A 27,893-nucleotide genomic window follows, 5' to 3' on the forward strand; every position below is an offset into this window, starting at 1 on the left:
GATTGATAAAGTTAAACTTAAGCAAGTTTTTCCTCTTTTCAATTAGAAAGAGAATGTTTATGTGACCTTAGTCACCTGCATGGTTTTGGAGTATTTTCCTGGTTTAGTTTCAAAGAGATTAAGAAAGGGAACATGTTTAAACATTTTTCTTCCCTGGTTTTTACACTGACCTGTAGGAAGAAGCATGCAAAACAAGGAAGGATCATGAGCATTAAGTGAACTGGGATTCACCCTTATCAAACAGGGGTCTCTCAGGGTTCCTAGGCAACATATTTAATCATTATAATAAAAATGCTTTATTTAGTTCTTTTTTTAATAATAAATATATAATCGAAGCAATAAATTTATTTAGTCATTTGTGTTATATATGTAGTATATGTAATAAGTATGTATTTTTAAAAAACTTATATGTCTATTGTAGAAACAGAAGTAATTACATATCCATGTAATTAATACAGTTTTACAATAGCATTTTTTGAATAATCATTAAATATAAAGTAAATAACATGTAGATTTATATACACATACTTCCATTTCTTGTGTATCCTATCTGCTGTTGTGTCACTGTCTGCTGATAAAAATTCAGCAGACCATTTAGGTTCTTTGAAATGAGAACATAGTGGAAGCACTCTGGAGACTCCTTCAGAAAGAACTGCTAACAAAAGCCAGTGCTGTGGGTAAGAGGTAGTATTTACCATATTCAGTCCACTGCAGTTTTCCTTGTTTGAAAGACATGTAATATATCTTTTAAATTTAGCTTTATATCTGCTTTTTTCATCATGTCAAGCTTAGTAAGTGATTATTGTGAACCACGAATAATTTCTCTGAGACAAGAGTGAGCTTTCTCAGCAGAGCAAACTGCATTATGGTCTGTCATTCACACTTCAAGTAAGTTGAATAATAAACCAGTGATTTTACTGTGACTGAGATGTAGAAGGTTTTGACCCTGAAACAAATGTCTTTTCTGTAGTTGTTTTTTTTAAATTCTATTCTGATGATTTAAGGATGTATAAGTAAATATGTCTGCATGTCTGTATAAACATACCTTTATACGTAAATATATCTATGTACAAAGATACAGATTCATCACAGACATACTCTAGGCATCACAAAAATTTTGATTTAATGTCTGACGCAAAAGAACCATGCTGAAATTGCCTTAAGGGAAGGATAAAGTTTCTTTTTCAGTTCCCAGTTCATTAGAAGAGTGATTGAATTGGTGGGCCTGCACCATGACAGGAGAAGGTCTTGCTAATAGATGGGATTTTTTTCCTATTAAAAGGTCTGCAGGAATGTCAGGGGAATAAAAAAGCATGAGTAATTTAAATAGGTTCTGTTGTCAAAAGTCTGATAATTAATCAGTCTGATAATTCCTACTTCTTTCAGTACAAATATGTTGTGTATAGATAACTGTGATGAAGACTGACATCCCCTTTTAGAGTGGACGTTACGTGTTTTCAGGTTGTGGAAATAATAATTCTCTTACAGATCCATTTTCAAAGGAAGTGACTAGTGTTCTAGTGCTTAGTTGGATGTCCTCATGGCCTTGCTTAAAGATGGGCTTTTTTTTTTAATACGAAAACATCACTTAGAAATGAGAGAACTCACTTCCTTTGAGGCAGTGGAGGGATCAATCCATTTACCTCAGATACTTAAACATGAAAATTTGTTTTAATGTTTACTGACCTTGCTGTGACTAAGTGGAATACTGGGTATCTTAGATTCATTCAGTTAGGATTAGGGTCTGATATATCTATGATACTGAGTCAGGAAAGAACCCTTTTCGGGAGTATTTATGTATTTTCTGTTTGCTCATGATTGCAAATCCATTTATTAGTAAGCCATAACTCACTTTACTTCCAGGGATTAGCTGCAAAGTGATGGCATAGGAGTAGACACAGCTGTATGTGTGTGCAGCTGAATATTCCCGTAGAAAAGTATCATACTTGTTCTGTGTGCTGGTATTTTGCTCTCTAACATAGACATTACTTCCAACGTAAATTCACAGTTCTCCTTCTCCTCTTTTCTAAAATACATTTTTAAATGTGCCTAATTTCTGAGGGATTTCAGTGCCTAAGGCCTCTTGGGTATCAATGTGAAGCAAGATAGGAACCACTGAGGATGATAGCCATGACTACGTAGTTAAAAGTCTACTTAAGAGAAAACAAAATGTGAAGTAGAACAGTTGTCAGCATGTTATTTTTTTATTATACCTCTGTAATAACACAGCTGCAGAACATTGAAAATATAATAGAATTGTTCAAGTAATTTAAATAATATTTTAAAAAATGGAAAAGTGAGTAATAATACAAAATACCAATACATTCTATGTGAGAGTCAGGATCGCAGGAATTATTGTAATCAATTTGTTCATGATAAATTGCTTCTCTTTGCCTATTGGAAGAGATTTATTAAAAAACCAGCAGAACATTTATTTGAACTCATTTCAGAAACAGTTGCATTTCAGTTAGCATTTATCTGTTCCTAGATACTAAATTCTAAATCAGATGGCTGTTTGGACTATTGTGTTGATGTGCTTATTCGAGGTCTCAACTACAGAAATAAAGGCAACTTCATAGAAAAAATGAACAAGTTGATTACACCAACGCATTCTAATACATTGCTGAATCCACTGACAAAGTGTAAAGTGAACTCTTTGTAGATAAATTGAAGCCATTCTCCAAAATTTATTGTAACTTTCGGTATGTTAATAAATAAGTATACATCTGTATTCTAGATCCCAAGTGATCTCTGACACAAATACTGGTGGATGTTTGGACTGGAAATTTGGGACTTCCATTACACCATTTCAAATAAAATCGTTTGATGTGGAAGCATCTATGTAGTAGTACAGTAGTTGTGACATGATTAAATTAATGTATCTGCGCTGCTTATATCCTGGGCTGAAGATTATGCTAAAAAGAGAAAAAAAAGAAGAGGTGCATTAGTTAAAATGTAAAAATAGTGATTCATATTTATTTGATACTTAAAAGAGCTGACTTGCAAAAAATATGGTAATAGGCTGCACATTGTGGAGTTCAAAAAAAGCATGATAGACTCATCTATAGGTACCTAAGCAAGACCACCTTTTTGGATTTTATATTCTGTTTAATTTAAGGTACAAAAAATATCTACTTTCTTCCTCTCCTGTATCTGTCTATTCCTCCTATCTGTCTATTCCTCTCCTGTATCTATCCTGCTGCCTGTGCTGGCAGCAGTGGTCAATCTGTTGAATGAAGAGATTAGGGCTGAGGAATTGTGATTCTAGTAATTGAGGTTAGAAATTGCTTGGAATATATCCCTGTGCTTTTTCACTTAATCCAATTGTTTCTGTTATTCCAATTTATAAATAAATAAATTCATAATTCTCCTGTGAATTTTCTTGCACTCCTAGCACCTGAGGTGAATAAGCCATACAAACTAACATATCAACTCAACAGCTGAATAAGTTTCTTCAGCAGAAAACCTCTTAAAATTGATGGCTTGCTGCAGTATGCAGAGCACTAAGGAAAGGGAATATTTATAGTTTTTTCTCCTGACTTCTGACCATTGAAATTAAAAGCACTTCCCCCACCCCCTCAATTGCAGTTAAATCTCAGGAAAAAATGAGTCGTTTTTCTTGGCAGAAAGTGGTTTTAATGACATTAAGATGATGTTATACTTAAGACAGAGTCTGAAACATTAGCCCAAAATTAGACATGCTGCCAAAATTTTTTTGGCCTTTTTACATATGCTGCTAAACTTATGCAACAATATCCATATTGTTCACAGGGGTTTGTTTGTTTGGTTTTGATTTGTTTTGTTTTTACAACTAAGAAGTATGGTTGGAAAGTGTTTTGAAAAAGGTTTCTGTTGACTAACGACAAGGTCCCAAAGTCATTCGCATCTGTATACTTCAAATGAGGCTTTTCAAAATATTGAAAAATTGGTTACAGCTGGCTGCACACCCTGACGGCTGAAAATAAAACTCCCATACCAGTCATAACTAGCAATTCAATTTAACTTATGCACAGTGAGAGCAACAAAACACAGTTTCTTTCCAAAGAGGTGGCAGTGCAGTCAGAACTTCTACATCTGCCTTTCATGCACTGATAATTAAAAAATATCAAAACAAAATCCCTAACTGGAAAATACACCCTCCCTTTATAATTATCTATTTCAAAGCTGTAATCGAGCATTTCATTATAGAGATGCTAATCAATCCAGAACAATACTCCTGGGAGAGCACACACACCCCAAGATATAACGGGTATAATAGAAATGGTGCAGAAACTTTACTGGGTTACAGTAGTTGCTCAAGCATTTCTATTGTGAAAGATGAAACTCCCGCAAGTACCTTGCAGTGTTCCATGTGGAACGTCAGGCTCATCGTGTAGACTTCAGATGTATTGAAAAAATAGATACTTTGTTATCAGTACAAATAAGCAGAATGCATTCATAAACAAACAAATGAAAAACAAACAAAAAAGAGAAACATTTTCATTCATCTAGGCAGATTCTTAGGTAAAACTAATGACTGGTGGTAAAGGAAACCAAAACAGGAATTGTCTTTCTTGATTATGTTTTAGGTTTTGTTTTTAAATTAATTAATGTATCATAATTTGAAGCGTCCTCTAAAATTTATTGTAGAGGTTTTATCTCTGTGGGATAATGAAAACACTCCAGCAGAAATATCTGAGCCCTGAATAACCACTGCCATTTACAGCCCTCTTCGTAGTGTAATGTGTACAGCTTTATGATTTCTGCAAAAGACTGATGGCCACAACGTTGTGCTTCGTGTGGAGTTTGAGTATCTCTGCTACATGGGTGACATCTTTCTATAGAAGGGAGAACAGAAACTTTTATCTGCCTGTGTTTGGAAAACGATGTTGTGGTAACATGGATGCTAATGATGCTAATACATACAAGTCAGTAAAGTTATATGGCACATTTTCTCCAAGTATTATGAATAATTTTATTTCATGTTCTAAAGGAGAATTAGTGTAAGCTGAGTCTTTAATAGTCTTGAAATACTTTAGTGTGACTGTCTGAAGGCTTAAAGTTACAGTGTGCTTCTGTAATGTTAGCATATGGTATTTTGTACTTTGTTATCTGGTACATGAGGGTAAAATTCTAAAAAGTGTTTTGATAGACACCTATATGAATAGGTGTCTTTAATATTTCATTAGACTAAATATTTCCTGAGTTTCATTAGTAATAAACTATTTCTCTAGTTTCATTGTTCCTTAGTTTCATTTCATCATGACTAAAAAAAAAATATTGTGTAGTTGAAGATTAGGGTCTTTATTTAGTTTGAATCTCATTGGAGTATGTTTACAAGCTACTACTTTCCACCTATAAATTCTACAACTGAAAAAGCAGATGGCAGAGGGGAAAAGCAGAAGTCCTGGAAGTCTTTGCATATGAGGCACATGTCTAAAAGGCAGATAGGTTGTGTCTTCTACCTTTTGATACAAATTTGAACTCTGCAAATCAGTCCTTTTTGTAATTGTGTGTGTGCACGTGTGTGTATGTTCTTAAACATGTTGGGCTTTGCTGGTCGTTAAATGCCTTATATGTATATGTATTTGTCTTATATGTATATGTATTTGTTTTATGCCTTCTAATGCTCAGATCATAAAAGATACTCCAAATCTGAATGACAGAGAGCCATAATCCAAACCACCATCTTTTATGTTTTCTCAACTATGTATTTTTTATCAAAGGTGACAAACATAATTAGGATAATAATGTTCCTTTTGTGTCATATCCTCAATCCATTTCTTTTTTAGACTGTTCATTTAGGAGACAAACTATCAGTAGTGGCTGCAGTGTAGTTATTTCACCAGTTTAATCTTGAGCAACATTTTTTCTCTGATTTGTCTTGCTAATTTGAGAAGGAAGATATAACAGATTGCCTGTTTCAGAAATTGTGTCACGTTGATAAGTAGTGATAGAGGTAATTGAGTATATATATAAGCCAATAGTGTGTAGGAAGTTTTTTAGCAGGATGAAACTGCTCCACTGTACGAGTAGGAAAACAATTTTTGCTAAATATGACATCACCGCTGTAATATTGTGGAGGACATGCATGCCCTGTCCATGCCACAGTGTACTATTGATATGTATGGTATATATGTTGCAAAGATATTTCCATACCTGTATACAGTAGAGATCAGATTTAATTTTTCTCATACCCTTTATGAAAATAGTGTTTATTTTGGTGGGTAGTGCATATTCTCACTTTCTTACTGAAAACTGGCAAAAAATGCTGCAAAAGAAGCTGAAGGTTACACACTGTCAGTATGCAATTAAAAATTGGGTTAGAAATTATCAGCTTGTTGCTAAGACCAGCATGCTTGTGATAGTAAGGTCACAGCTAGTTTTTCTTTAATATCATCAGCCCAAAAAAGATGAGTGCTTGGGAAGGTGTTGCAGGACTTAAATTTGAAAAATTCTTGCTGAAATGTTTCCTGAGAAGGATGTGAAACCGGTGAAGAATATATGGACTATACATAATGTATTTGAATCTATTCTGGTACTCTATAATAGAGTTGTAAGAGGATGAACCACAGGTCTAACAGGGATTTCTTTTTAGTATCACATTATTGTAACTAAGACATTTGGTACCAAGTTGCCTGGGCAAAACAATGTGAATGAAAGCTCTTGGTATAGAAGTTCCACAACTTGCAAGCACAGAGAAGATATATTAAAATCAAAAATAAGAAAAGAGCATATGTGTACTAACAAATGTTTTGTACACTCTCAGATTGTTAGGTTGTTTAATGTTTAGGAATAGATTTCACAATGGAAGTCTTTTGTCAATCTCAGTTTGCTTTCACCAGATCAAATACAAGAAGTCTGTGGGAATATAACCTTTCTGCTTCTCACTTTACATTTGAAGAGTTTGTGGTATAGGTTCTGTGAAGCACCTAAGTGCCACTTTAAGTGGCCATACTAAGTCACTCATTTCTGCTAATTACAGATAAATCTGTAGTAGGTAATGAAATCTGCAAAGGAAAATATGTTTTGAACCATGTTGTCTGTCTCTGCTGATAATTTTATGATTTTATTTGGTAAGAAAACTGGCTTGTCAACATTATGACATTAGTTTGGTGTCTAAAACCAAAATGTGGCACTTTCCTTAATAAGGAAACTTGCATCAATAAAATATATATAGGTTTTTGTTGACTTTTAACTCTTTTTTCAGAGTTTATAACATTACATTTACTTTTTCTTAGAGTGTAGTAAAAAGTAGTGTACGTTACAAAGATAATTTGTAGTTCTCATCTCTTTTGCAAAAGACCTGTGGACAACCAAGCATAGTTATGCCGTATCTTAGTATGGGAAATGCATGGTGCTGCTATTGCTTCGGGGAGTTTTTGTACTTTATTGTCAAATAATTTTATAATGCCAACTACTGTTGAAAAATAACCATTTCAGCTCTCCATCTCTTCCTCTAATACAATTGTATTGCCATCAGCAACATTATAATAAAGTGCAGTCAGGCTAAACTAGCTGCAGCTGGATTACTGTCCTGTGTGTACTGCAAATTCAATGTCTCAGTCAGTCATGCTTCAATCTGATTAGCCAACAAGTATATTGGAGAGTATTGAAACAAAACTAAAAAGTGAAAAGGAAAAAGAAAAGCCATAAAAGAAGAAATTACAGAGAAGAGAGAAAAGATGCATGGCAATATTGAAGTCAGATTTGACCTGTTAGCTTCAAACTTGCAAATATGTTTCTACCTTTATTTTAGTATCTACAATAGCCAGTATGCTTCAGCCATCCCTGATCCTAAAGGTGAGGCATAACCTGAATTTTTCATATTTTCCCTTCTGAAAAAGACACAGAAAAGGCAAAATTTTCCTGAAAATAAGTCAACTCTTTAGATATAGTCTGTGTCATGTGTACAGCAGTGGAGCTCTAGAATCATTCTCATTGGTAGGTCATCCAAGTACCTAGCTGTGGGAGGAAGTCAGCTCACTAAAAGATGCTACCTCTGACAGTAACCATGGTCCCGGAACTTGGCTGCTCATGGTACCGTCTAGCTGCTCTAACTAGTCATGCTTTTTCATGGGACTGCTGGGATCATCTGCTTGAAAGCTGGTTTCGAGCCCCTTTTCCTGGGAGTGTCTGATGAGTATGTGGCATACAGCACATTGGCTCTGTGAATGTTTTAGTATGTGGCTCACATGCTCATAGGTTTAGCCTTTCCTAAGAGGTGATAGCTGCACAGCTCTACTGTTGTTCAAGTAATGTGGCAGACAGCCGAAGGAGACTGTAGCAAACTGTCTATGACAGATACCCATTTTTTATTATTTTGAAACAAAAAACTAAGACAAAAATCAGTCTGTAAATGTTTTTACAAAGACCACAGTCATTGTTCTTAAGTCAGACTTTGGAGGCAAACAATTCATAAAATCATAGAATCTAGAAGAATTTGTGTTGGAAAAGAAGTTTAAGATTAGAATGTAGTTAATGTAGAACTAGGTCCACCACTCAACTGTATCCCTAAGCGCATTGTCTACATGTCCTTTAAATATCTCCAGGGGTGGTGAATCAACCACTTCCCAGGGCAGACTGTTCAAATGCTTAGCTACTCTTTCAGTGAAGAAATTTTTGCTATTATACTAAACCTCCCCTGGCATAGCTCAAGAGAGTTTCCTCTTGTCCTATCACATTTCACTTGAGAGAAGAGACCAATCCCCACTTGGATACAGTCTTCTCTCAGGTAGATGCAGAGAGTGATAAGGTCACCTCAGAGTTTCCTTTTCTCTAGGCCGAACAACCTCAGCTGCTCCTCACAGGGTGTGTGCTCCAGACCCTTTACCAGCTTCATTGCCCTTCTCTGGACTCACTCCAGCACCTCAAGGTCCTTCTTTAAGTGAAGGACCCAAAACTGAACATAGGATTTGAGGTGCGGCCTCAGCAGTGTTGACTACAGGGGAACAATCACTTCCATAGTTCTGCTGGCCACACTATTGCTGATACAGGCCAGGAAGCCATTGGCATTCTTGGCCACGCTGCTGATCACGTTCAGCCGCTGTCAAACAGCACCTCTAGGTCCCTTTTCACTGGGCAGCTTCCCAACTACTCTGCCCCCGGCCTGTAGTGCTGCCTGGGGTTATTGTGGCCAAAGTATGGGGCCTGGCACTTGCCTTTGTTGAACGTCATACCATTTTCTCGGCCCATCAATGCAGTCTGTCCAGATCCCTCTGCAGAGCCTTCCCACCCTCTGGTAGATCAACAGTTGCACCTAAACTTGGTGTTGTCTGCGAATTCACTAAGGGTAGACTTAGCCCCCTCATCCAGATCATCATGAAAGATATTGAATAGGACTGACCCAGTATCCCTGGGGGATACCACTAATGACCTGGTAATTCTGTGCACATTATTATGGATTTAACCCTCTTTCTCTTCTGTGGTTAAAGATCATAATACAGATTAGCCTGCTCTTCTTTTTTCCCCCTTTCTATCTTTTTGTCTGCCTTTCTGCCTTCCTGTCTTTTTTTAACAAGTGTCAGAATAGAGTTTACTTTCTGTAATTTCTCATACGGGCAAAGTTGGAGATGGATTATTTCAGGGTAACCATAGTTAAGTAATTTACAGGAGTCAAAACTAGGGTATTGGCAGAGTTTGTGTTTCAGACAAGAAGTCAGTCTTAGTAGAAGATATTTCATTTGTCCATGTAACCTGTTATCTGTGGCTTTGTAACATGATTTAAATTATTACAATAGATTCTTAACAACATGTTGCTTTAGTATCGACAGATAACATTGTATGCTTTTCTCACATAGCAAGGCTATTTCTAGCTGAGGACTTCAGCCATCGCCAGCACAATGCTTTTTTCTTGAGCCGTTATTTGGAAGGAACAAAGTTAAGTTATGCAGTGTTCTAATGAGTTGTTTCTGCACCATGAATAAAAAAAGTTCTTAGGACTTGCAGAAGTGACTAAGATGGCAGAAGTGACTAAGCATTGAGATACCTGACAACTTACAAATGGGTATTTTGATTCATGATTTGGAATGTGACTGAAGCTGTTTAAAAATCAGGCTAGGCAGGGTTTTCTGTGTATGGTTTAAGATTACATATAAACATGATTATTTTCATAAATAAATGTGAACTTTAAAACAACTTTCTACATGAGAAAAACATCCCAGTGGTGTGCTTTTAAGGTGCTTTGCTGTCATTGAGTTGATTTATTCACTAAACAGTTTCATTTGTTTAGAATCATAGAATCATAGAATCATAGAATCGATTGGGTTGGAAAAGACCTCCGAGATCATCGAGTCCAACCCTTGGTCCAAATCCAGTCCATTTACTAGACCATGGCACTCAGTGCCACGTCCAATCTGCGTTTAAAAATCTCCAGGGATGGTGAATCCACCACCTCTCTGGGCAGCCCATTCCAATGCCTGATTACTCTCTCTGTAAAGAATTTTCTCCTGATATCCAACTTAAATTTCCCCTGGCGGAGCTTAAGCCCGTGCCCCCTTGTCCTATTGCTGAGTGCCTGAGAGAAGAGACCAACCCCCACCTGGCTAGAACTTCCCTTCAGGTAGTTATAGACGGTGATGAGGTCACCTCTGAGCCTCCTCTTCTCCAGGCTAAACAACCCCAGCTCCCTCAGCCTCTCCCCATAGGACTTATGCTCCAGTCCCTTCACCAGCCTTGTTGCTCTTCTCTGGACCCGCTCCAGCACCTCAATATCCTTTCTGAACTGAGGGGCCCAGAACTGAACACAATACTCAAGGTGTGGCCTCACCAACGCAGAGTACAGGGGAAGGATCACTTCCCTGCTCCTGCTGGCCACGCTATTTTTGATACAGGACAAGATCCCATTGGCCTTCTTGGCCACCTGGGCACACTGTTGGCTCATGTTGAGCTTCCTGTCAATTAGTACCCCCAGGTCCCTTTCTGCCTGGCTGCTTTCCAGCCACTCTGTGCCCAGCCTGTAGCGCTGCAGGGGGTTGTTGTGGCCAAAGTGCAGGACCCGGCACTTGGCTTTATTGAACTTCATCCCATTGGAATCAGCCCATCTCTCCAGTCTATCCAGATCCCTCTGCAGAGCCCTCCTGCCTTCCAGCAGGTCGACACTCCCTCCCAATTTGGTGTCATCAGCAAATTTGCTGATGATGGACTCAATCCCCTCATCTAAATCATCAATAAAGATGTTAAACAGGACTGGACCCAACACAGACCCCTGGGGAACACCACTGGTGACCGGCTGCCAGCTGGATGCAGCTCCATTCACCAGCACTCTCTGGGCCCGGCCCTCCAACCAGCTCCTAATCCAGGAGGGGATACACTTGTCCAAGTCATGGGCTACCAGCTTTTCCAGGAGTATTTCTCTGGTTATTGAAAATCTATTTTCTATTTTGCATGTAACAGAAGAATCCTTGTTGAAGTCTGAAATAGAATTACAATGTAGAATCAGATATATTAAGTTGTTCAATGTAAGCAAAATTCTACCTATCACTGCAACTCATTTGTGCTTTTATAGTGATGTAGTTCAAAGGCCTGCATGATGTCAGAAACTTACTGTTCTAGGATGGATGTTAACTCCTGTTAGATTAAATGTAACAGGGAAATTCAGGAATGATAGAAGAGCATTAAGGGTGTATTATTATCCAGAGATTGATAAGACTAAACTTTGGAACACTCAGCATAGCTTTCTTTAAAGTTTCCTTTATCATGTGTTCGCATTTTGGCGTTTTAAAGAATAAAAACATAATGAAACATGGAATTTTTCCAGAAGGTTAACTATGAAAACTTTTATCTGTTTTAATCAATAAAAGAGCAAGCAAAATGTTGAACATCTGATAGTTGCCCTCATTGCTTTGGAAAATACATTTAATTCTCTTTAAAAGATATTGTTTTACCCAGAGGTATTTCTGAATTGATTTTGATTAAAGAGCTTATGAGCATTAATTTTATGCATTATTTCCTATTCTTTCTCGTAATGATTCAGCTGTCAGTCAGGTTTTTGCAGCCAAGATTTCTCCGTGAAGTCTTGTTTATTTTCTTGTTTAAGGAGGGATCTTTGTTGATATGCAAATGTATGAAGTATTTACACTTCTTCCATGACTAGTTCCAGTAATATTTTTAATTTGTTTTTCATATCTCTTCTCTTGCATTTTTCTGGTATTAGAAGTCTGTGGCTTGGACATGGATGTAATTTAGGGTTGTGGGTGTGATGAATGAAATGTAGAAACAGATTTCAACGCAGTCTCCTGTTATAATCTTTGTTGCCAGGTATTCTTAGAGAAACACTGTTTTGTTTTGTTTTGTTTTTAATATAAGGGAAAATATAGAGGCTTTCTATGGGAAGAATTTGGGACTAAAGAGAGATGGCCATTAATTAAAATCCGAACAATTCAAAACTTCAGAAAAGTTGATTAAGAAATCCTGTTTGTGTAATGGCACAAGTGAGCTCTCATACCTTTGCAATCTTTTTTTTCCAAACTACCAAAAAAAAAAAAAAGTCACTGTTTGTGTTTTTTTTCCATCCTACCTCTGCTGTGAGTTCTTTTTTATTTGTGTCTTTTCTGAGACCTCTTGAATTTCTGTGTTATCAAGCATTTACATGCACATACAGGCATGGAAAAGCAAGCAGAAAAATAAAATGAGTATTTACTTTTTTTTTACTTTTACTTCTAAGATTTACCTCTAGGTGTGCATTTCCTATAACTATCTTGAAGCAAGGACCATCTCCTGAGTACTGTGGTAGCACCTAAAGGATTATTTTTGCTACTAGCATAAACAGACAGCAGGGAAGCATTCTGGTGTTCAGATGTTTGATTCACCCAGTTGATCCCTTTGAGGATAATTGTTGCAAGTGCCCATGCCCAGGTACTATCATCTGCTGTGCTCATACTAAGGAGAATTCTTTTTTGTGTCTGCGTTGAACACTGGGAAGCTGCACATCTGCACTGTTATTGATCCTATTAATAGATAACAGTAATCAGGAAAAATCTATCCTCTTACTTACTTACATGTTATTGTTAGATATACTACCTAGTTTCATAGATAACTCTTTTAGAGATATTGGAAGAGTCATTTTTGATTATTTAATACAGCAGTTATGCAGTACTTATCCTAAAATTAGAACAGCTTTTATTAAAGCTTCAGAAAGAGAGGTTTTTTTTTTCAAATAGCTGCTGATCTCTCTGTAGTCGTGATCTCCTACCAAGGAGAAGCACCATCTTTCTGTACACTGGTACAGTGTGAATGTTTTAACATGGTCTGCTAATAGAGCACCTCACTCTGGATTAATTCTGCAAGGCAATTATTGGTCCTCTGATGACAAGGCTAGTATAACCTGATGCTACAAATGCTATTTGTGTTTTCACTGTCTTTGGTACCACACACTGAATGTAACAAACCACTGGGGTCAGGAGGAAAGAGAAAAGAGAAGGAATTACGTCATTTAATAATTAATAAGGTTTTAGATGAGCATTTCACTTTGGAACTATTAAGGTGGCTTGATTTGAAAGTTGATAATTGTCCTGATAATTGCGTTTAGTCCTTGTAAGGAATTGCATCTCCAAGTCAGTTTGCACGAATAAGCCAAGTACAGACATACATTCATTCATGGCCAGTCTTTGTGAACGAAGATTTGGGAAAGGTCTTTTACCCTTCGAGCCTGCGCAGTGGATTTTTTAGGTGAGACACAGTGTGCGCTGAACTGAGCCCACCCTTTAATCCTGAGGTTCATCTACCGGGGCCGAGCGAGCTTGGACAGTGGCAGCGAGATCCTCAGGATGTAGGTTTGTTTAGAGTGACCTTCTCTTAGATGGATGGCCTTACAGGGCTGACGAGCTCCATCTGCCCGGGAAGTCCCCTGACCGGGAATCGAACCCGGGCCGTGGCGGTGAGAGCGTCGCATCCTAACCACTAGACCCCCAGGGGGCCCAGAGACATACATACAACACGATTATTAATGTCAGTGTTTATATAGTTGTCAGTAGTAGGATCTCTGTCTGAAGGTTGGGGGTTTTTTGTAGGTAAAGCTGAGGCAGACTTGTATGGAGAACTTTGATAGGACCTAAATGTCTCTTGGCTTACTTCTTTCTCGTGTTATCAGCTCATCATCTGCGTGCCTCCATTAACAGTGTATCTTCAACACACTTAAAAGAAAAATTACTCACCTACCGTCTTTATTTAGGTGCTTCTCTTTGTTTGACCTAAAATACTAGAAGTTTGCTGTGGAGGCCTAAGCAGGCCAAGAGGGAAGACAACTGACAAAAGGTCTCCTGGAAACTTTAGTGTGTTTATCAGGTTAGCTAAAGCCATGACAATCAGAGGCATCAAAGAAACGAAGTACTGAGGGCTTTCATTTTTATGATCTGACTGATAATGAATATTACCTTCAAAGCAGAGACAATGAGTGCAATATTCCCAAGTGGTTGTATGTGCATTTAGAATGAGAGAATGGAATAATAAAAAAACCCACCTTTTTCTTCTCAACCTTTTAGTTGTGATACATCCCCTCCTTTGCTGCTCTTAGGGGATAAATGCATATTCACATATCAAGATCATGAGATTTTTAGAATTCTTCCTTTTTCCCTGAGCAGACAATAATATGTTTTCTGTTAGACACCACATTTAATATTTTGATGGGAGTCTTGAAATGTATGAAAATAATCTCCAGTGTCCCATTAAAAGACTGTTGTGTAAAACAAGTACCTTTGCAGTCACCATTTTTGTCCCCTTCTGTGCTCCTCTTATTAATTATGTGTCATTTCCTCTCCTCTTTCTCCCCTAGAAGGAGTTGGGGAGTACTTAATTCCATTCACCTTCACACATCAGCTAGTGTGTTTGTGTGCTAATGAAAAGATAGTTTGATTCACAAGTGAGCTGCCTTTAGAGATAGCTCGGGGCTCCCCTGTAACTCCTACGGTCCAGAAGAAGCAAAATATAAATCACCTCTTCCTTGAAAGTACATTTCATACAACTGTATCTTTGTGATAGCATTGGAATCATTACATAGCAGTTGGCTCTGATACAGAACCTGCACAGACACAAATTGAGTCCGACAGGACTGGTGTCTCATGGACTTTGCTGTCATTTGAAATGCTGGCATGAAGATGGTAGCAATGAAAGGGGGGAGCTGATGCCTTTAGCATTTTGCTATGAAGATTTCTTAGGCTGGTATTTTTTGATGGCAGTAGCTGATACAAATGATAGTTTTACAAAAGAGATTCGTAGCGGGCATAGATTTCTACCAGCTGCTCATGTCTTTTCTTCCTTGAGTGAATTCTTTTGAGCATTGCACTGTACTGAAGATGGGCTCTTTATGCCACCCACAAATCCGAAAGATCTGTTTAGTGGAATGATAATTAGTATACTTTTTTTCTCTGCCTTCTTTGTTTTTGTCTTTACTGCATGGAAACCACTTGTGTAGTAATGAAGGTAATATCAAATTGACAAAGCTTATATGTTGCAGATCCTTCAGAAGGTATGATTGCATTTCATGTTATTTTAGTGACAATGTCAGGCTGATAAGGGATATGTCTAGTATTACCTGTCTGAGAGGAAAATATTTTTATATTCCTTAATTTCTATTAGTGTGGCAAATTTGGACAGGAATGAGACATTGTTTTTTAAAGTCAGGTGCTTGAGCTGTAGTGCTCCCACTATATCGTATTCAATTATGCATCATAATAAATGAAATTAATTGAATTGGAATATCAGCTCTTTATTCAGTGCTGGATTTCTGTTTTTCTTTTAGGCATAATTCAGGAAATCATGACAGGAATTTTAACCTTTGAAAGTTGTTGAACTATGCAATATGCTAGTAACACCTCATGAAGCAGATTTTGCTGTTATTCCTACCAAATGCCAGGGCATCAACTCCCAGTATTGTCCTTGCAGTGGATTTATTATGGATCTTTAATCCACTTTGATTCCCTTCTTGCAACATGAGTATTCCAGTGATGTATTATACTTAAACTTCATCAACACGATCAGTTCCTGTGGTTCAGAAGGTGCTGTTGAATACAACTAAAGAATCAGGATGTGACAGATGCTTGATTATGGTGGTAAAGGTGCACTGAGAAATACTTTGGAACAGTGCTAACATATACTGTACCTTGTATATCAGTACTGTACTAATATATATCAGTAGCCTGAAATGGATTGTGTTTCTTTTTCCTTTTGCCTTACTATTTGTCTTCTAAAATTTTATTACCTCAAATTGTGAATGCTTTGGAAAAAGAAAAAAAGAAAAACTCTGTCCTATTCTTTCTAATTCTATTTTTATCTTTTCACAGGCTCTGAAAGTACTTCATCTGAAATTTCAGACCGGACAGACTCGCAGTGGCTTCTAAGCCAGTGAGAACAAGGCTGCTAAAGCATGCTGGTGCCAAGCTGTCGGATGATGCACGTAGTCAGGCCAATGGTGGTGCTCCTGTGCTTGCTGCTGTGTGCTGATGCTGAAAGTAAGCTTATTAATTCATTTGGGCTTAGGTTCTGGCCATGATGAATAGTTTTGTTTTCAGCTGGTGGTTACTTAGAGTCTAGGAATGAGTTTCCTTTTGAGTAATTCTTAAAAAACTGTGAGGTCCTCTCTATATCACAACCAGTGTTTGCAAAGGATTGTTTATGTGACTTCCGTATGATTTTTCTTCTTAATTCCCCTTTTCTTAAGCATCTAATGGTTCGTGCTAAGGTGGTGGAGACCACTGCCACAAAGTTACATGGTTAAAACAGAGACTGACCTTGATTACCAGACATTGGTCAAATACCTTAAAGACATCTGTCATTCTTTAAATAACTGTTTCTTTATTTTGGTTAAAAAAAATCCCACTCCCAATTAATATCCAGTCCAATTAAAATTCCAGTTCCTTTGTAACTGCCACAACTATTATTTCCGACAGCTGTCACAGAGTACAGTATCCAAACAAATCAAGCAGAACTGACAACTTAGTGGCTGGCCTAAACCTGTGACAGTTCAGTGAGGAAAGGCACCTATGTTTACTTGTATTGAGGGGAAGCTGTTGGATTTTGGTCAATTAGATCATCTATTAATGGGAAGATAATATCTTCTTTTTAATTAGGAAATCATTAGGTCTGCCTTGATTACATGTTTTCCTTCTCTCATCTGTCCTATGGCTTCTTGCGGAAGTAATGTGCAAATGTGAAAAGCCATTTGCTTTCCACCTGTTGGTCTGCAGTTTACTGCAAACTAACTGTTATGTTTGCTACAAGCTGACTGTTAATATTCACTTGATTGAGGGATATTTTTCCTATTGGATCTTCCTGACTATATGCAGTTACATGATCAATCGATAACTTTGTTCTAGCTCTGTCTTTAGGGGACTTCTGTGTTTTATCACACCCATATTAAGTAGGAACATAGAATAAAAGAAATAGTGTTAGTAAGGTTGAATGAATCAGTTCTCAGTAAGTGTGTATTGAAGAGTTCCTGATCGCTCCACTTATTGCCTGTGCTCCAGGTATACTGTGTTACAGCAATAAAATAGATACAAAATCTTTTTCGTTTCATGCATAATAAGACTTCCGTCTTTTTAAGTGTAGCTATATGAAAGTGAAGTAAATGGGGGAAAAAAAGAACAAAACATACATGTTTTTTCAGTACTGGCAGCTGAGATTCTTTGGCCCCTTTCCAGATAGATAATGACCAGCTGGGATGATTGTGTCTAAGGTGAAGCCAAGGACATTTTAACACTTTAGCCAGCAAATAATTAATTGGGAAGTGGGCCCATATGTTGGATGGTTTTGCAGTTGTTGTATTCCACCTATTTTAAAAATTGTAAGATACACAAAGATCATCTTTTGTGAGTGTTACTCTCAGAATGAGACTATGATTCTGAAGTATTTAATATGCACAGGCTTTTAAACTGCTTAGATAATTATATACATACATACAAATGGTATACATTATATGGTACAAATTAAATTGTGTGTCATATATGTGTTTATATGATTCCACTTAATATTGCATTTTTATTGTGAGTTGTAAATTAATGTTATTCTATTTTACCATTTTCTTTGAGAGTCACAGTAGAGTCACACACCATACTTTATTTGGAAGATATGCTGAATCTCCACAGACGTATTTATTTTATGGCCTAGGTGAGAGATAGGACAGCATCCATGAGCCTTCTATGTGTAGAAATACAGAAAGAGGTGTCTTCTTCCATGATTAGCCCTTCTCACTTGAAGAAAAATTCCTACTGTGCTGGAGTTGGTCTGCCCTCTGCTCTTGCAGATACTTTTGCTCCTCTTTGTTTAACTCTTTCTAAAAGGGTCCCAGACCCTACTTTTGTCTAGTGCTCTTCTTGAACTTCTCAGAAAGAGTGGCAGGACCGTGTTACTTCCTTTTAGTGGGGAGAGGACACAGAAGGTGAGACAAAGGGAACAAAATAGTTGTCGATTTTTTTCTCTGTCGTCATGTAAAGGCAGGCCATGCTGTCCTTTTTTTTTCTTTCTCATAATTTTTCTTTTGCTAACATCAAGGTACTGCAGAAGAAAAGGTATATCCTGACATTGAGACTGCATTGTACACTTCCTAGAGTAATTGCAAATGGTTAAGGAACCCATACTCTTCCAGTCTCACTGTGAAATCACTGTGAGTGGGATCCAAGTAGCAAGCTGGCTTAATGCTGTTGAAGAGGTAGCCCTTAGAACTTTTCTGTTTACATACAACCTTCACAAGCTGAGGAACAGAATGAGGTATCTTTGTTTTGTGAAAGACCCCAGCCTCTGAAATGTGTTGGCATGGGTTGATAAACTCTCCTGTAGTCCCTTCAAGGGATACAGGATGGAAGTCCAGCTTCCCTAGTGGACTAGATGATTGCAGTGTGCCACTTAATGTGTGCAAACAATATTTGATTCTTACTGTTTATTTGTAAACTAAACTTATGCTTGACTGAGCAAAGTAAGCTAAACTGAAAGGTTCTAAAATTACCTTAGCTCTTTTACCTTTTCTTGTTAGTAATATGAAGTGTTACTTGTCTGGATTAGAAGTGAAAATCTCAAGAATCGTGAGGTTTTAGAACCCTCTTTTGTGTTTGGTATTTGTAGCTTCTGTGAGAAAGAGGAAAACGCTTTAGCTGAGGAAAGAAAATGTTTGTCTTCTTTTTTTGGAACTGCAGTCTGCTAGTTTACAGTATTTTTCTTTGAGTGCCTTGTTCTCAGTGGTGTAGATGACAACCATGTTAAGGCAATGCTTCACAACATCTACTGAGATATTAGTAATATAGCTTTGTTTATCATAAGAAAAGTATGTTTTTTTCATATTTTCTAAGAGAACTAGCCGAAAATTAACTTTCTAGAAGCTTTCTGCAGCTTTGTCTGTTTGATAACAAGAAGCATGTATGTTTCAGAGACTCATACATGACTATTTTCAAACTATCTAATATGGTATACTGTTACCTCCTTATGACCTTGCAAAATGTCAAGTTAATCACTGAGTTTGAAAAAATATATGAAATACAAAATGCTTCTAAAAGGGTTACTCCTGGTCTTTCCTAGTATCCTAGTTTTGAAAATTAGGAGTCTAATTTGTATTAATAGAATAAAATATTTTTCTGCAGATAGATCTCCTGCATTTTAGTAATTAAGTTCATTCTTGTGCATCCTGTTCCTTTTCCACTCTGAGAAAGACCTGATTCAAAATTCTCTGCTGCATTCCAGTCATTTTCTCTATTTAATGCTTTTCCTTCATTCTTGGTTACATAGTTTCTGCTCTGATATTTTTCTTCTGATACTTCTTTTGAGATGCTGTTTTAGAAGAGAAGCGACAATTCTTTCTTCCTTCAGCAGAAGTGTTTGCAGTTGACTGTACAAGGGCAAACAGAAATACTAACCGCAGACAATACATTTGTTGTATATTGCTTCCATTCCCAATTGTTCAAAATGTGAATAACGCTTAGTTTTCTCTCTGGCTGCTAATGCATATGTTTTAGTTACCATCATGCTGTTTTCTCTACACCAGGATCATGAAGGGCTAAAATAGTTCTGACAGGAGAGTGATTACAGATAACAGATGTTGGGGTGATCGAGACAAATTCTTATTGAAATAGGATTTAAAGACAGTAGTTTAGTATTGGTGAAACCAGTTTTTCCTCTGTATTTTTTTGGTTTTTTACTTGTTGTGTTTTTTTTTTTCATTTTGCTTTTTAAGGAACACTTGTGTTTTTCCCTGCTAATGCTTCTCTTTCCCTTTAAAAAATGTTTATATTCTTCAACAAGCTAAAACACATTCATGCAGTCCACATTGAAATTTTGTTTCTAAGCGTTGTCTGCAACACTAAACTACCCTAGATAGATCTTTCGAAGTAATTAACTTATAGAAAGCAATTATAATAAGTCTTGCAAGTGGACATACATGGTTTACACACACAAAAAACCCCTATTCCAGAATAGCTTCATAAACACTACATGCAGGCAAACCCAATGTGGATGTTATTTACTATTTTTGCACATGTGCCTTTGGTAACTAGGACTAAATTTGTTTTATATTAGATTTATATTTAAACTCCAACATCTTTGAACAGATAATTTAAATTATTGCATTTATTATGGTCAGCAGCAAGAAAAATCTAATGATTAAATGTTTCTGTTCTTTGTCAGTATTTTTTTGCATTTTGCTTAAGATGCATCCCTTTGTTTACATTGCTCTTTCTTTCAGTATTGGTGATGTATGCAGAACAGTTGAAATATGGAGCTTTTTTGGGGGGAAAAAAAAAGCTTCCAATTTTATGTTCTTTTTTTTAAGGATTTTTTATATGTTCTCTTCAGTTCAACCCTAGGACATTTTTCGGTTGATTTGATGAAAATTTGTATATTCTACTGTGAGAGTAATTTTATATTGCACTTGTTAAATATAATATTAACATATGTCAAGTAGATTACTCATCAGTTCCCAAAAGTTTTAGTTTTAGGGAAAAATGGGACAGCTAGTTATAACAAACCATTCCAGATGTATTCATTTTGCTCTGTAGCAAAGTGAAGCCTTTGGAATAAATGTGATAGTTGAGATGAAGTTGAGATGAAGAATCAGGGAAAGTGAAAACATTGTGTGATAATTCGAAACATACCAACCTAGTTGCAGAAACTACAGATAATACAGCTTTTTGCATAAACCAGGGTATATCCAACCCTTATTTTTCAAGTTCTTACGCTGAAGAAAATTTTATTAATTTAATTCTAAGAGTAGCCATAACTACCACCATATCTGTTTCACTGCCTTAAATTATTAATAGCAAAATTGTGAGCTGCTTCAGGAATAAAATTTTTCAGTTCACATAATTGTTAAAAACGTGTATCTGTACATAACCAAACATTTTGAATGTAATATGAACAAAAGATTTGTGTGTATTTTGTGAAATGTAGAGTCAGAATTAACAGGGTTTTGAAGAACAACTGCAGAATGGTTCTTTGTTCATCTCTGCAGCTTTGCAGATTACTGCTGTGTCTCTTCCACAGCTGTTGTTAATTTAGGTAGTTGGTGGCCTCTACCTCCCAAAACCAGAGCAGTGAACAGAGATGAGTTCTGGGCTCTGGAGTTCTGAAAAGCCTTAAAGCCCTGGCAGTTCCGCCTGTAGGTGACTGTAGAGGCAATGAAGTTCCCCCAGGTATGAAAGCCTTACATCTTTTGAATTTTCTGGAGTGTAAAACAGAGTCAGAAAATTCAGGCTCTCCCATCTTTCCAGACACCAAGAAATATAGATAAGGGAACTGTATTTAATGGCCTTATAGAGTTGGAAAACCCCACATTATTTAGATTAATGTTGTCTTTTAACAGAAAGTGTTTCTGGAGAAACTACTGTATGGGTAGTTATCTCACTGTGTATAATTCCCTGCAGCATCAGTAATGACCACTGGCAGATAAAGGAATGTGGGTCGTTAATATTCCTGTGTCAGAACTGTCACTGAACTCCGGTGTGTCTGTCTGCTAGATTGCTTAAGAACATGTCTATATACTTTACAAGTTTACTAGAAGTACATATCATAGTCTTGATATAGGGAAATTCTTAGGGAAAAAGAAAGGAGAAACAGCAATATAAAAATTTTAGATTATTTTAGATTATATTCACACAGTAGAACAACTGCTGTGGTGGTTCAAAGTATTTTTGCCCCCTGTCTGAGGTTTAATTGTCACTGGCGGAAATGGAGATAGAATCTTGAGTAGCAGCATCTGCTTCAGTAGTGAATTTCTGACAACATCTTTAGCAAATTATAAATATCCGAACATATGTAGGAAGATCAGCATTCACTGTTGTCCACCCTGTCTTTCAGTAAACTCCCTCCCCCCGAAGTAACTGATGTATAGGGTCTTTCTGTCTTAAGTAGTGTCTGCTCGAAGCAATATTTGTTCAAAATAATTAAGTAAATATTTTTTAATTTAATCCTTTCAAATTTTTGTGAATATGCACAGTTTTTTAAACGATTTTTTGTTGATGCAAACTAAATTGATTTGACTGCTTCCTTGTAAAGGTAGCAATGTGAAGCATAACATTACATTTTGACTTTAAATTGCTATAAAATAGGTTTAAACGTAAAGTTGGTGTGCAAATTGCTACTGTGGCTTTCACTGAATCACACAAAACTGTAGGGTACGTGTTACAAGAGAAATGACTAGAATTGATGATTACAGAGTTTACGTTGTATAATTGAATATATTGATAAAAGGCAAAATTTGAAATTACTCATACAAGGAGAAATAAAAATGTGTGGCATGTGGTCATTTCAGTTTACAAGAAATTCTGGGAGATGACTGTAAACAACACTGGACATGGTAGTAGCAGATAACAGAATTTCACAATGCATACCACATTCTCAAGTTCCTTACAAAAACTAAATTTTGGGAGCCTTTTCCTAACAAGGCTTTTTTCAGGAAGAGAATTCAAGAGAAGTTTATAATGTGTTATGTTGGGATAGAAATTCTTCCCCTAAATATGTCTGTGAAACTTAAGGGGATAGAGTTTTTGTTCCAGTTTCTGGTTAAGAGCTGATTTTTAAATTAGTTTGTAAAGCTCTCTTGCTTTCTATTTCAGTAGCAGCGTATGGATGGAAGAGAGCTTCCACTGTTGTTGATTTTATTTTGGCACATGCAGTTGTGAAGGAGGCAGAAACAACAAGGGAAAGTGACAAGAAATTTATTCTGGCAGTGAGGGTTAAGGAGGTATGGGCATTCCAGGACGGTTCCACCTGGGTCATCTTTTTCCTCTAATGATTTCACATACACTTCAGAAAAATCTATAAAATAATTGTTGAGAATGTTGACAGATGATTTCTGGATTAGAAAGAGAAATAGTCAATTGGTCTCATGTTCTAGTAAAACAGCACACATTTTAACAGCAAGAAAGAGAGTAGTATCTTTAAATGTAATTATTTTTTGATGTAAAAAAGTTCCTTGTGTTTAGATGAGACTGTAGGGTCTAACGTCTTTTCATTGAAAAGCAAGAGTAGGATAAATGGGATTAGAAAGACAACCCTGCATATATGGTCATAGGGAGGATAATAATGCAGTGTAAATCTAGTCCTGGTTTCTCATTCTATAATGTTTAGTGTCAAACTGGAGAAAATACAAGGAAAAGAAAGACTTAGATTCAGGATTAGGAAAATGCTTTATCATCTTTGGTAATAAGTTTGTTTATAAAACTGAAGGCTTATTTCAGCTGATAGATACATATTTTCTTCTGAGAAAATGGAGATTGCAATAGATGATTGTGCTCAAAAAATTTGAGAAGAATTTAATTGTAATCTAGTGGCTTGTTTGGGATAATTACATTGTAACTACTGTGACAGAGTCCTTAAATGTCAGTTTGCTACTATATATCTGAATATTCTCAGATTCAGATTTGATGCATTTTATAGACAGTAAACAGGGTTCTATCTAGACTCATTACAGAAGTGACAAGGAGAATTCAGGGGTTTTTGTTGTTGTTGTTGGGGGTTTTTTCTTTTTTAATGTAAAAGAACTAGTATTAAATCTATGGGTAATTCTATCTGAGGAAATAAGGGAGAGGAGGAGATTACTGGAAATTATATAAACTTTAGTGCATCCACATCTTTCATACTATAATACAGTCTGATATACCCATCTCAAGAAAATACAACTGGAATAAGATGCGTACAGTGACAAGTCAAATGGTCCAGGGGACAGAACAACTGCCACGTGAGAAGGGACTGAGAAGGCTGAGGCTCTTCCATTTTCAAGAAGAGATTATGTAGGTGGGTTGTGGGGATTGCGGCTGAGTTCTGCAGGGTAGAGAATAGAGTGAAAACAGAATGGATATCCACCTACCCATAATAATAGAACTGCGGTGTTTGGGGAATTTAGTAGAAGACTGATTAAAAGCAGTAAAAGATGGAATTTACTCTTGAGTTTTGTGGAGGCAGACAGTATCTACAGTTTTAAAGAACTTTAAAAGTTCGTGTACAGTAGGTCTGCAAATTAGTACTAAAAGACCAAACAGGAATTCCAGCTTTAATATGCTTAGGCATACGAAGAGAATGGACCTCACAAAAATTGCCCAGGCTAATGTGCCCAGATAGCACCTTCTCTTGACACTGCTGGAGAGTGGTGGCAGACTACAAAGACTTAGTGTGTCCTAATAAGGCATTTGCTTTGTGATCTTAGACTCAGAAATACATAATGAACAGGCATTGTTCACTGCTGTTTAGCCACACTGTAATTTTTCCAGAAAAGCTGATTTGGAGATTCGTGTATCTCACTATATCACAATTATATCACAATTTGATATAATTGAAAACTAGGAAGTGAAGTGAAAGGCAATGGCAAGCATTTAAGCGCAAATGCATTTTATAATATTGGAATATGACAACATGACTGTTACAGTTGGCAGAGAACACACATATGCCAGCTCTGTGTGTGTGTGTGTGTGAGAGAGTGTGTGTGTTGCTGTGGGGCAGGAGGCACAAGGATTAGAATTATTTTACAGGATGTGTTCTGATGCTTTACAGTTCACAGGTAAAGTACATTAGTTGAAAATCCTAGTTACTTTTTTTTCTTTTTTATAAACCTTCATTTCCAGACATACTGTTCATATTAAGAAGTGTAACATGTTGTCTGACCTTTTTCAATATCTGTGGTCTGATGAAAGTGACTTAAAGGTTGTAACATCTTAAAGATGTATGCATCCTAAAAAATTAGAGGTAAACTGCAACTCAGAAAGATCCTACAACATCTCAGGAAGATGACATTTTATCTACTCATAAGTCCGTCTTTTAAGATAAAATGGATAAGATTTTTCTTTAAAATATGAACAGTGTATAGTTGCTTTTAAAATCAAATATCTCATAAAGAATTAATTTAAATTACTTTAAAATAATTTGCAATTTGCAGTGCACTAATTAAAGATAAATTTGTTAATAAAGACATTTATTAAAATTTTAAGTTAATTGAACATGATTCTTTTAGATTGATTATTTGCATTTTACTTAGCAGCTCAGTGTTGGTTTTTATTCATGAATTATTGACTTATAAAAACAGTACAATAAAATGAAGTGCTTTGGAGACTCATAAGTATAATGGTGTGGACAACATGAGTATATTAAAAATAGCTTTTAGTTTTAGGTGAAAAATGTGAGGGATTTTCCCATGGCAGAAAGTCTCTAGAAAACTTTTCTGTTATATACTATTTGACAGTAGCTCAGTACCTACACAGAGTAGGAGCTCATTTGGTGTCTTGAAAACCTTGTGACAATTCGTGATTGATCTCAATTTAGATAACTGGTAGGTTATGTATAGACATAGACAGTTGAACAGCAGCTAAAGCCTTGATAAACCTGATTCTTAATTCTGGATTTTTCATGCATCAAGTGTAGGATATAAAATAAAAAAAAGGAACATTTCTTCTCGAAGCGATAAAACTTACATGTACTGCTAAATACTAATAAATGCATTTTGAATGCTCTTTCAATTTTCTTCTTCATTTTTTCCTTCTGAATAAATGTGAATATGTGACAAGATTTTTAACTAAACTTGCCCATGAATTTGTGTATTTGATTTGAATTACAGAAGTTGGAATACGTGAATAAAATTTGTAGATTTTATTTATATGAAAATATTAGAACTTCCAGCCAAATTATTCTCATTTCCCCATGTGCAGCAGGATGGTTTGATTTGTTTACCCTTTTAATAGCCAGAAAAGTCCATCTTTTCTCTAGAATGCATCAAACCTTCTTTTCAGTGTGGCATAGAACAGTATTTTTGCATGGGTTCCTTTCTAATATGTGCACTTGTTTAACTGAGAGTTTGTAAATGCCTGTGTTAAAATATATTCATTTCTGCCACTGAGCAGATCTGCCAAGTCTTTAGCCTCTGATTTTTTTGTGTGTGTGTGCATTTTTTTCTTATCTTTGAGTACATAGTTCAGTATCTTATTGCAAAATACACTTTAACCTTGGGGGAAAACATGCACTACTCTCAAACTCTGAAGATCAAGAGTTTGGATTTCTTTGATGTTAATAGATCTGTCATGTCTTTCCATTTTACAAAGAAAGCATTTGAAGGATCAGTGAGAGTCAAAAAAAGGGTCTCTAATTTAAGAGGATCAGACCTACACCTCTCAGTTTTTAATGTGTCTAATGTGTGGCCCTTAAAATCTTTCTCATATCAACAAGCCAAATTTTTTCTAATTACATATTAGTATTTTCTTAATTGTATTGCTGTTTACTTCTTAGGTGTTGAACGGAACGTAAAACTGCAACTGCAAGTTTTATGTAGAAACTCTTCTGCTTGAGCTATCAATATCTTGAAACAGAAAGGGCTACTATCTGTTGTGCGTAGGTCAATCTCAAAAATAGTATTTCTTTGACATCTGATGATAGGCAAGAGGAGGATCTATATGGAGACTGTCTTCAAAGGAGTATTGTTTCTTATGTTCTTTTCACCACAGTCACCCTGGTACCTGATCTGAAGCTAACTAGGACATAGATTAATAATCCTTATTTGTATTTCTTTGCCTTACTCAAGTATATTCAGACATTACAGATAAATTTTAATAGCTTTCATATTTTCTTTTTGAGGAAAAAGAAGTTATTAAGGTAGCAAACATTTCTTACTGTTTGGGAGAACACTTCTAGGAAAGTGCAGGGCAGGTAGTACGCAATTCGAAGGAAAGCTGATGCCTTTCACCATACAGTAGTACTACAGCCACCAGGATCTCATAAATAAAGACCAATTATTTTAGAAGGCTACTGTAATTTGTTTCCAAGAACTGATTCAGAAAAAAAAATGGTAATATTTCATACCATATGCTGATTTCATGTATACTCAAATGCTTTGAGATTGGTTTTAGAAAAGATCTTCAGCTCCAAGAAAAATATTTCAGTGATACTAATTTCTGATTGCAACAGTAAAGATTTCTTTCAGGGGAAGTTACACTCTAATATTTTTTTTCCCCTTTAGAATGCAGACATGGTCCAGAAAGACATTTGACATAGAAATGATTTGGAGGTGAATAAGAAATGAAATCACAAATGGCATTTAACTGTAGAATTTATCTTAGGGTAATTTAAATATCACCACTCTAGTATTTATCTCTTAATGCTCCTATGTAAAAAGGCTTTTAAAGATATGTGGAGAATTTCTCTGATAGTTAGTGCATTTTCCTTTTTCTAACAAAATACCCTAAGTTGCACAAAGTCAGCAGAATTTATGGTCTTAAAATAGTGTTGATTCTCTGGTAACCTTCTTTTTTTTGTCACAGTCTGAGTACTCAGCCCCAAGTTCTGCATGACCTTTAGGGCAACAGATGTACTCTGTCTACACCTGCAGTACTGGGTGATTTTTCGCTTACAATCTGTGGCACAGTTTCCTTCAGGCAGAGCTGGAGTGCATTCTGACTGGAGAAGAGGGAGATATTTTCTGCTTTGAGAAGGTATCCGTTTTTGACGTCTTTGACAACATA

The 27,893-nt window shown here is 36.3% G+C and overlaps 1 protein-coding gene across 30 annotated transcripts in view; it reads left to right on the forward strand.

The window, feature by feature from the left end:
• Positions 1-27,893, forward strand: part of PTPRD (protein tyrosine phosphatase receptor type D) — a 313,470-nt gene that overhangs the window by 24,127 nt on the left and 261,450 nt on the right. For all 30 annotated transcript variants that reach the window (XM_039381989.1, XM_039381990.1, XM_039381992.1 and 27 more), the window contains exon 2: positions 16,257-16,424. In XM_039381989.1, coding sequence (XP_039237923.1) covers positions 16,340-16,424 — 85 coding nt within the window. In that variant the 5' untranslated portion in view covers positions 16,257-16,339. The remainder of the gene's footprint in view (positions 1-16,256; positions 16,425-27,893) is intronic.

The sequence above is a fragment of the Pipra filicauda genome, unplaced genomic scaffold, assembly GCF_003945595.2.
Source record: "Pipra filicauda isolate LSUMZ 115617 unplaced genomic scaffold, ASM394559v2 scaffold24_size8852520_pilon, whole genome shotgun sequence".
In the NCBI taxonomy this organism is placed as follows: Eukaryota; Metazoa; Chordata; class Aves; order Passeriformes; family Pipridae; genus Pipra; species Pipra filicauda.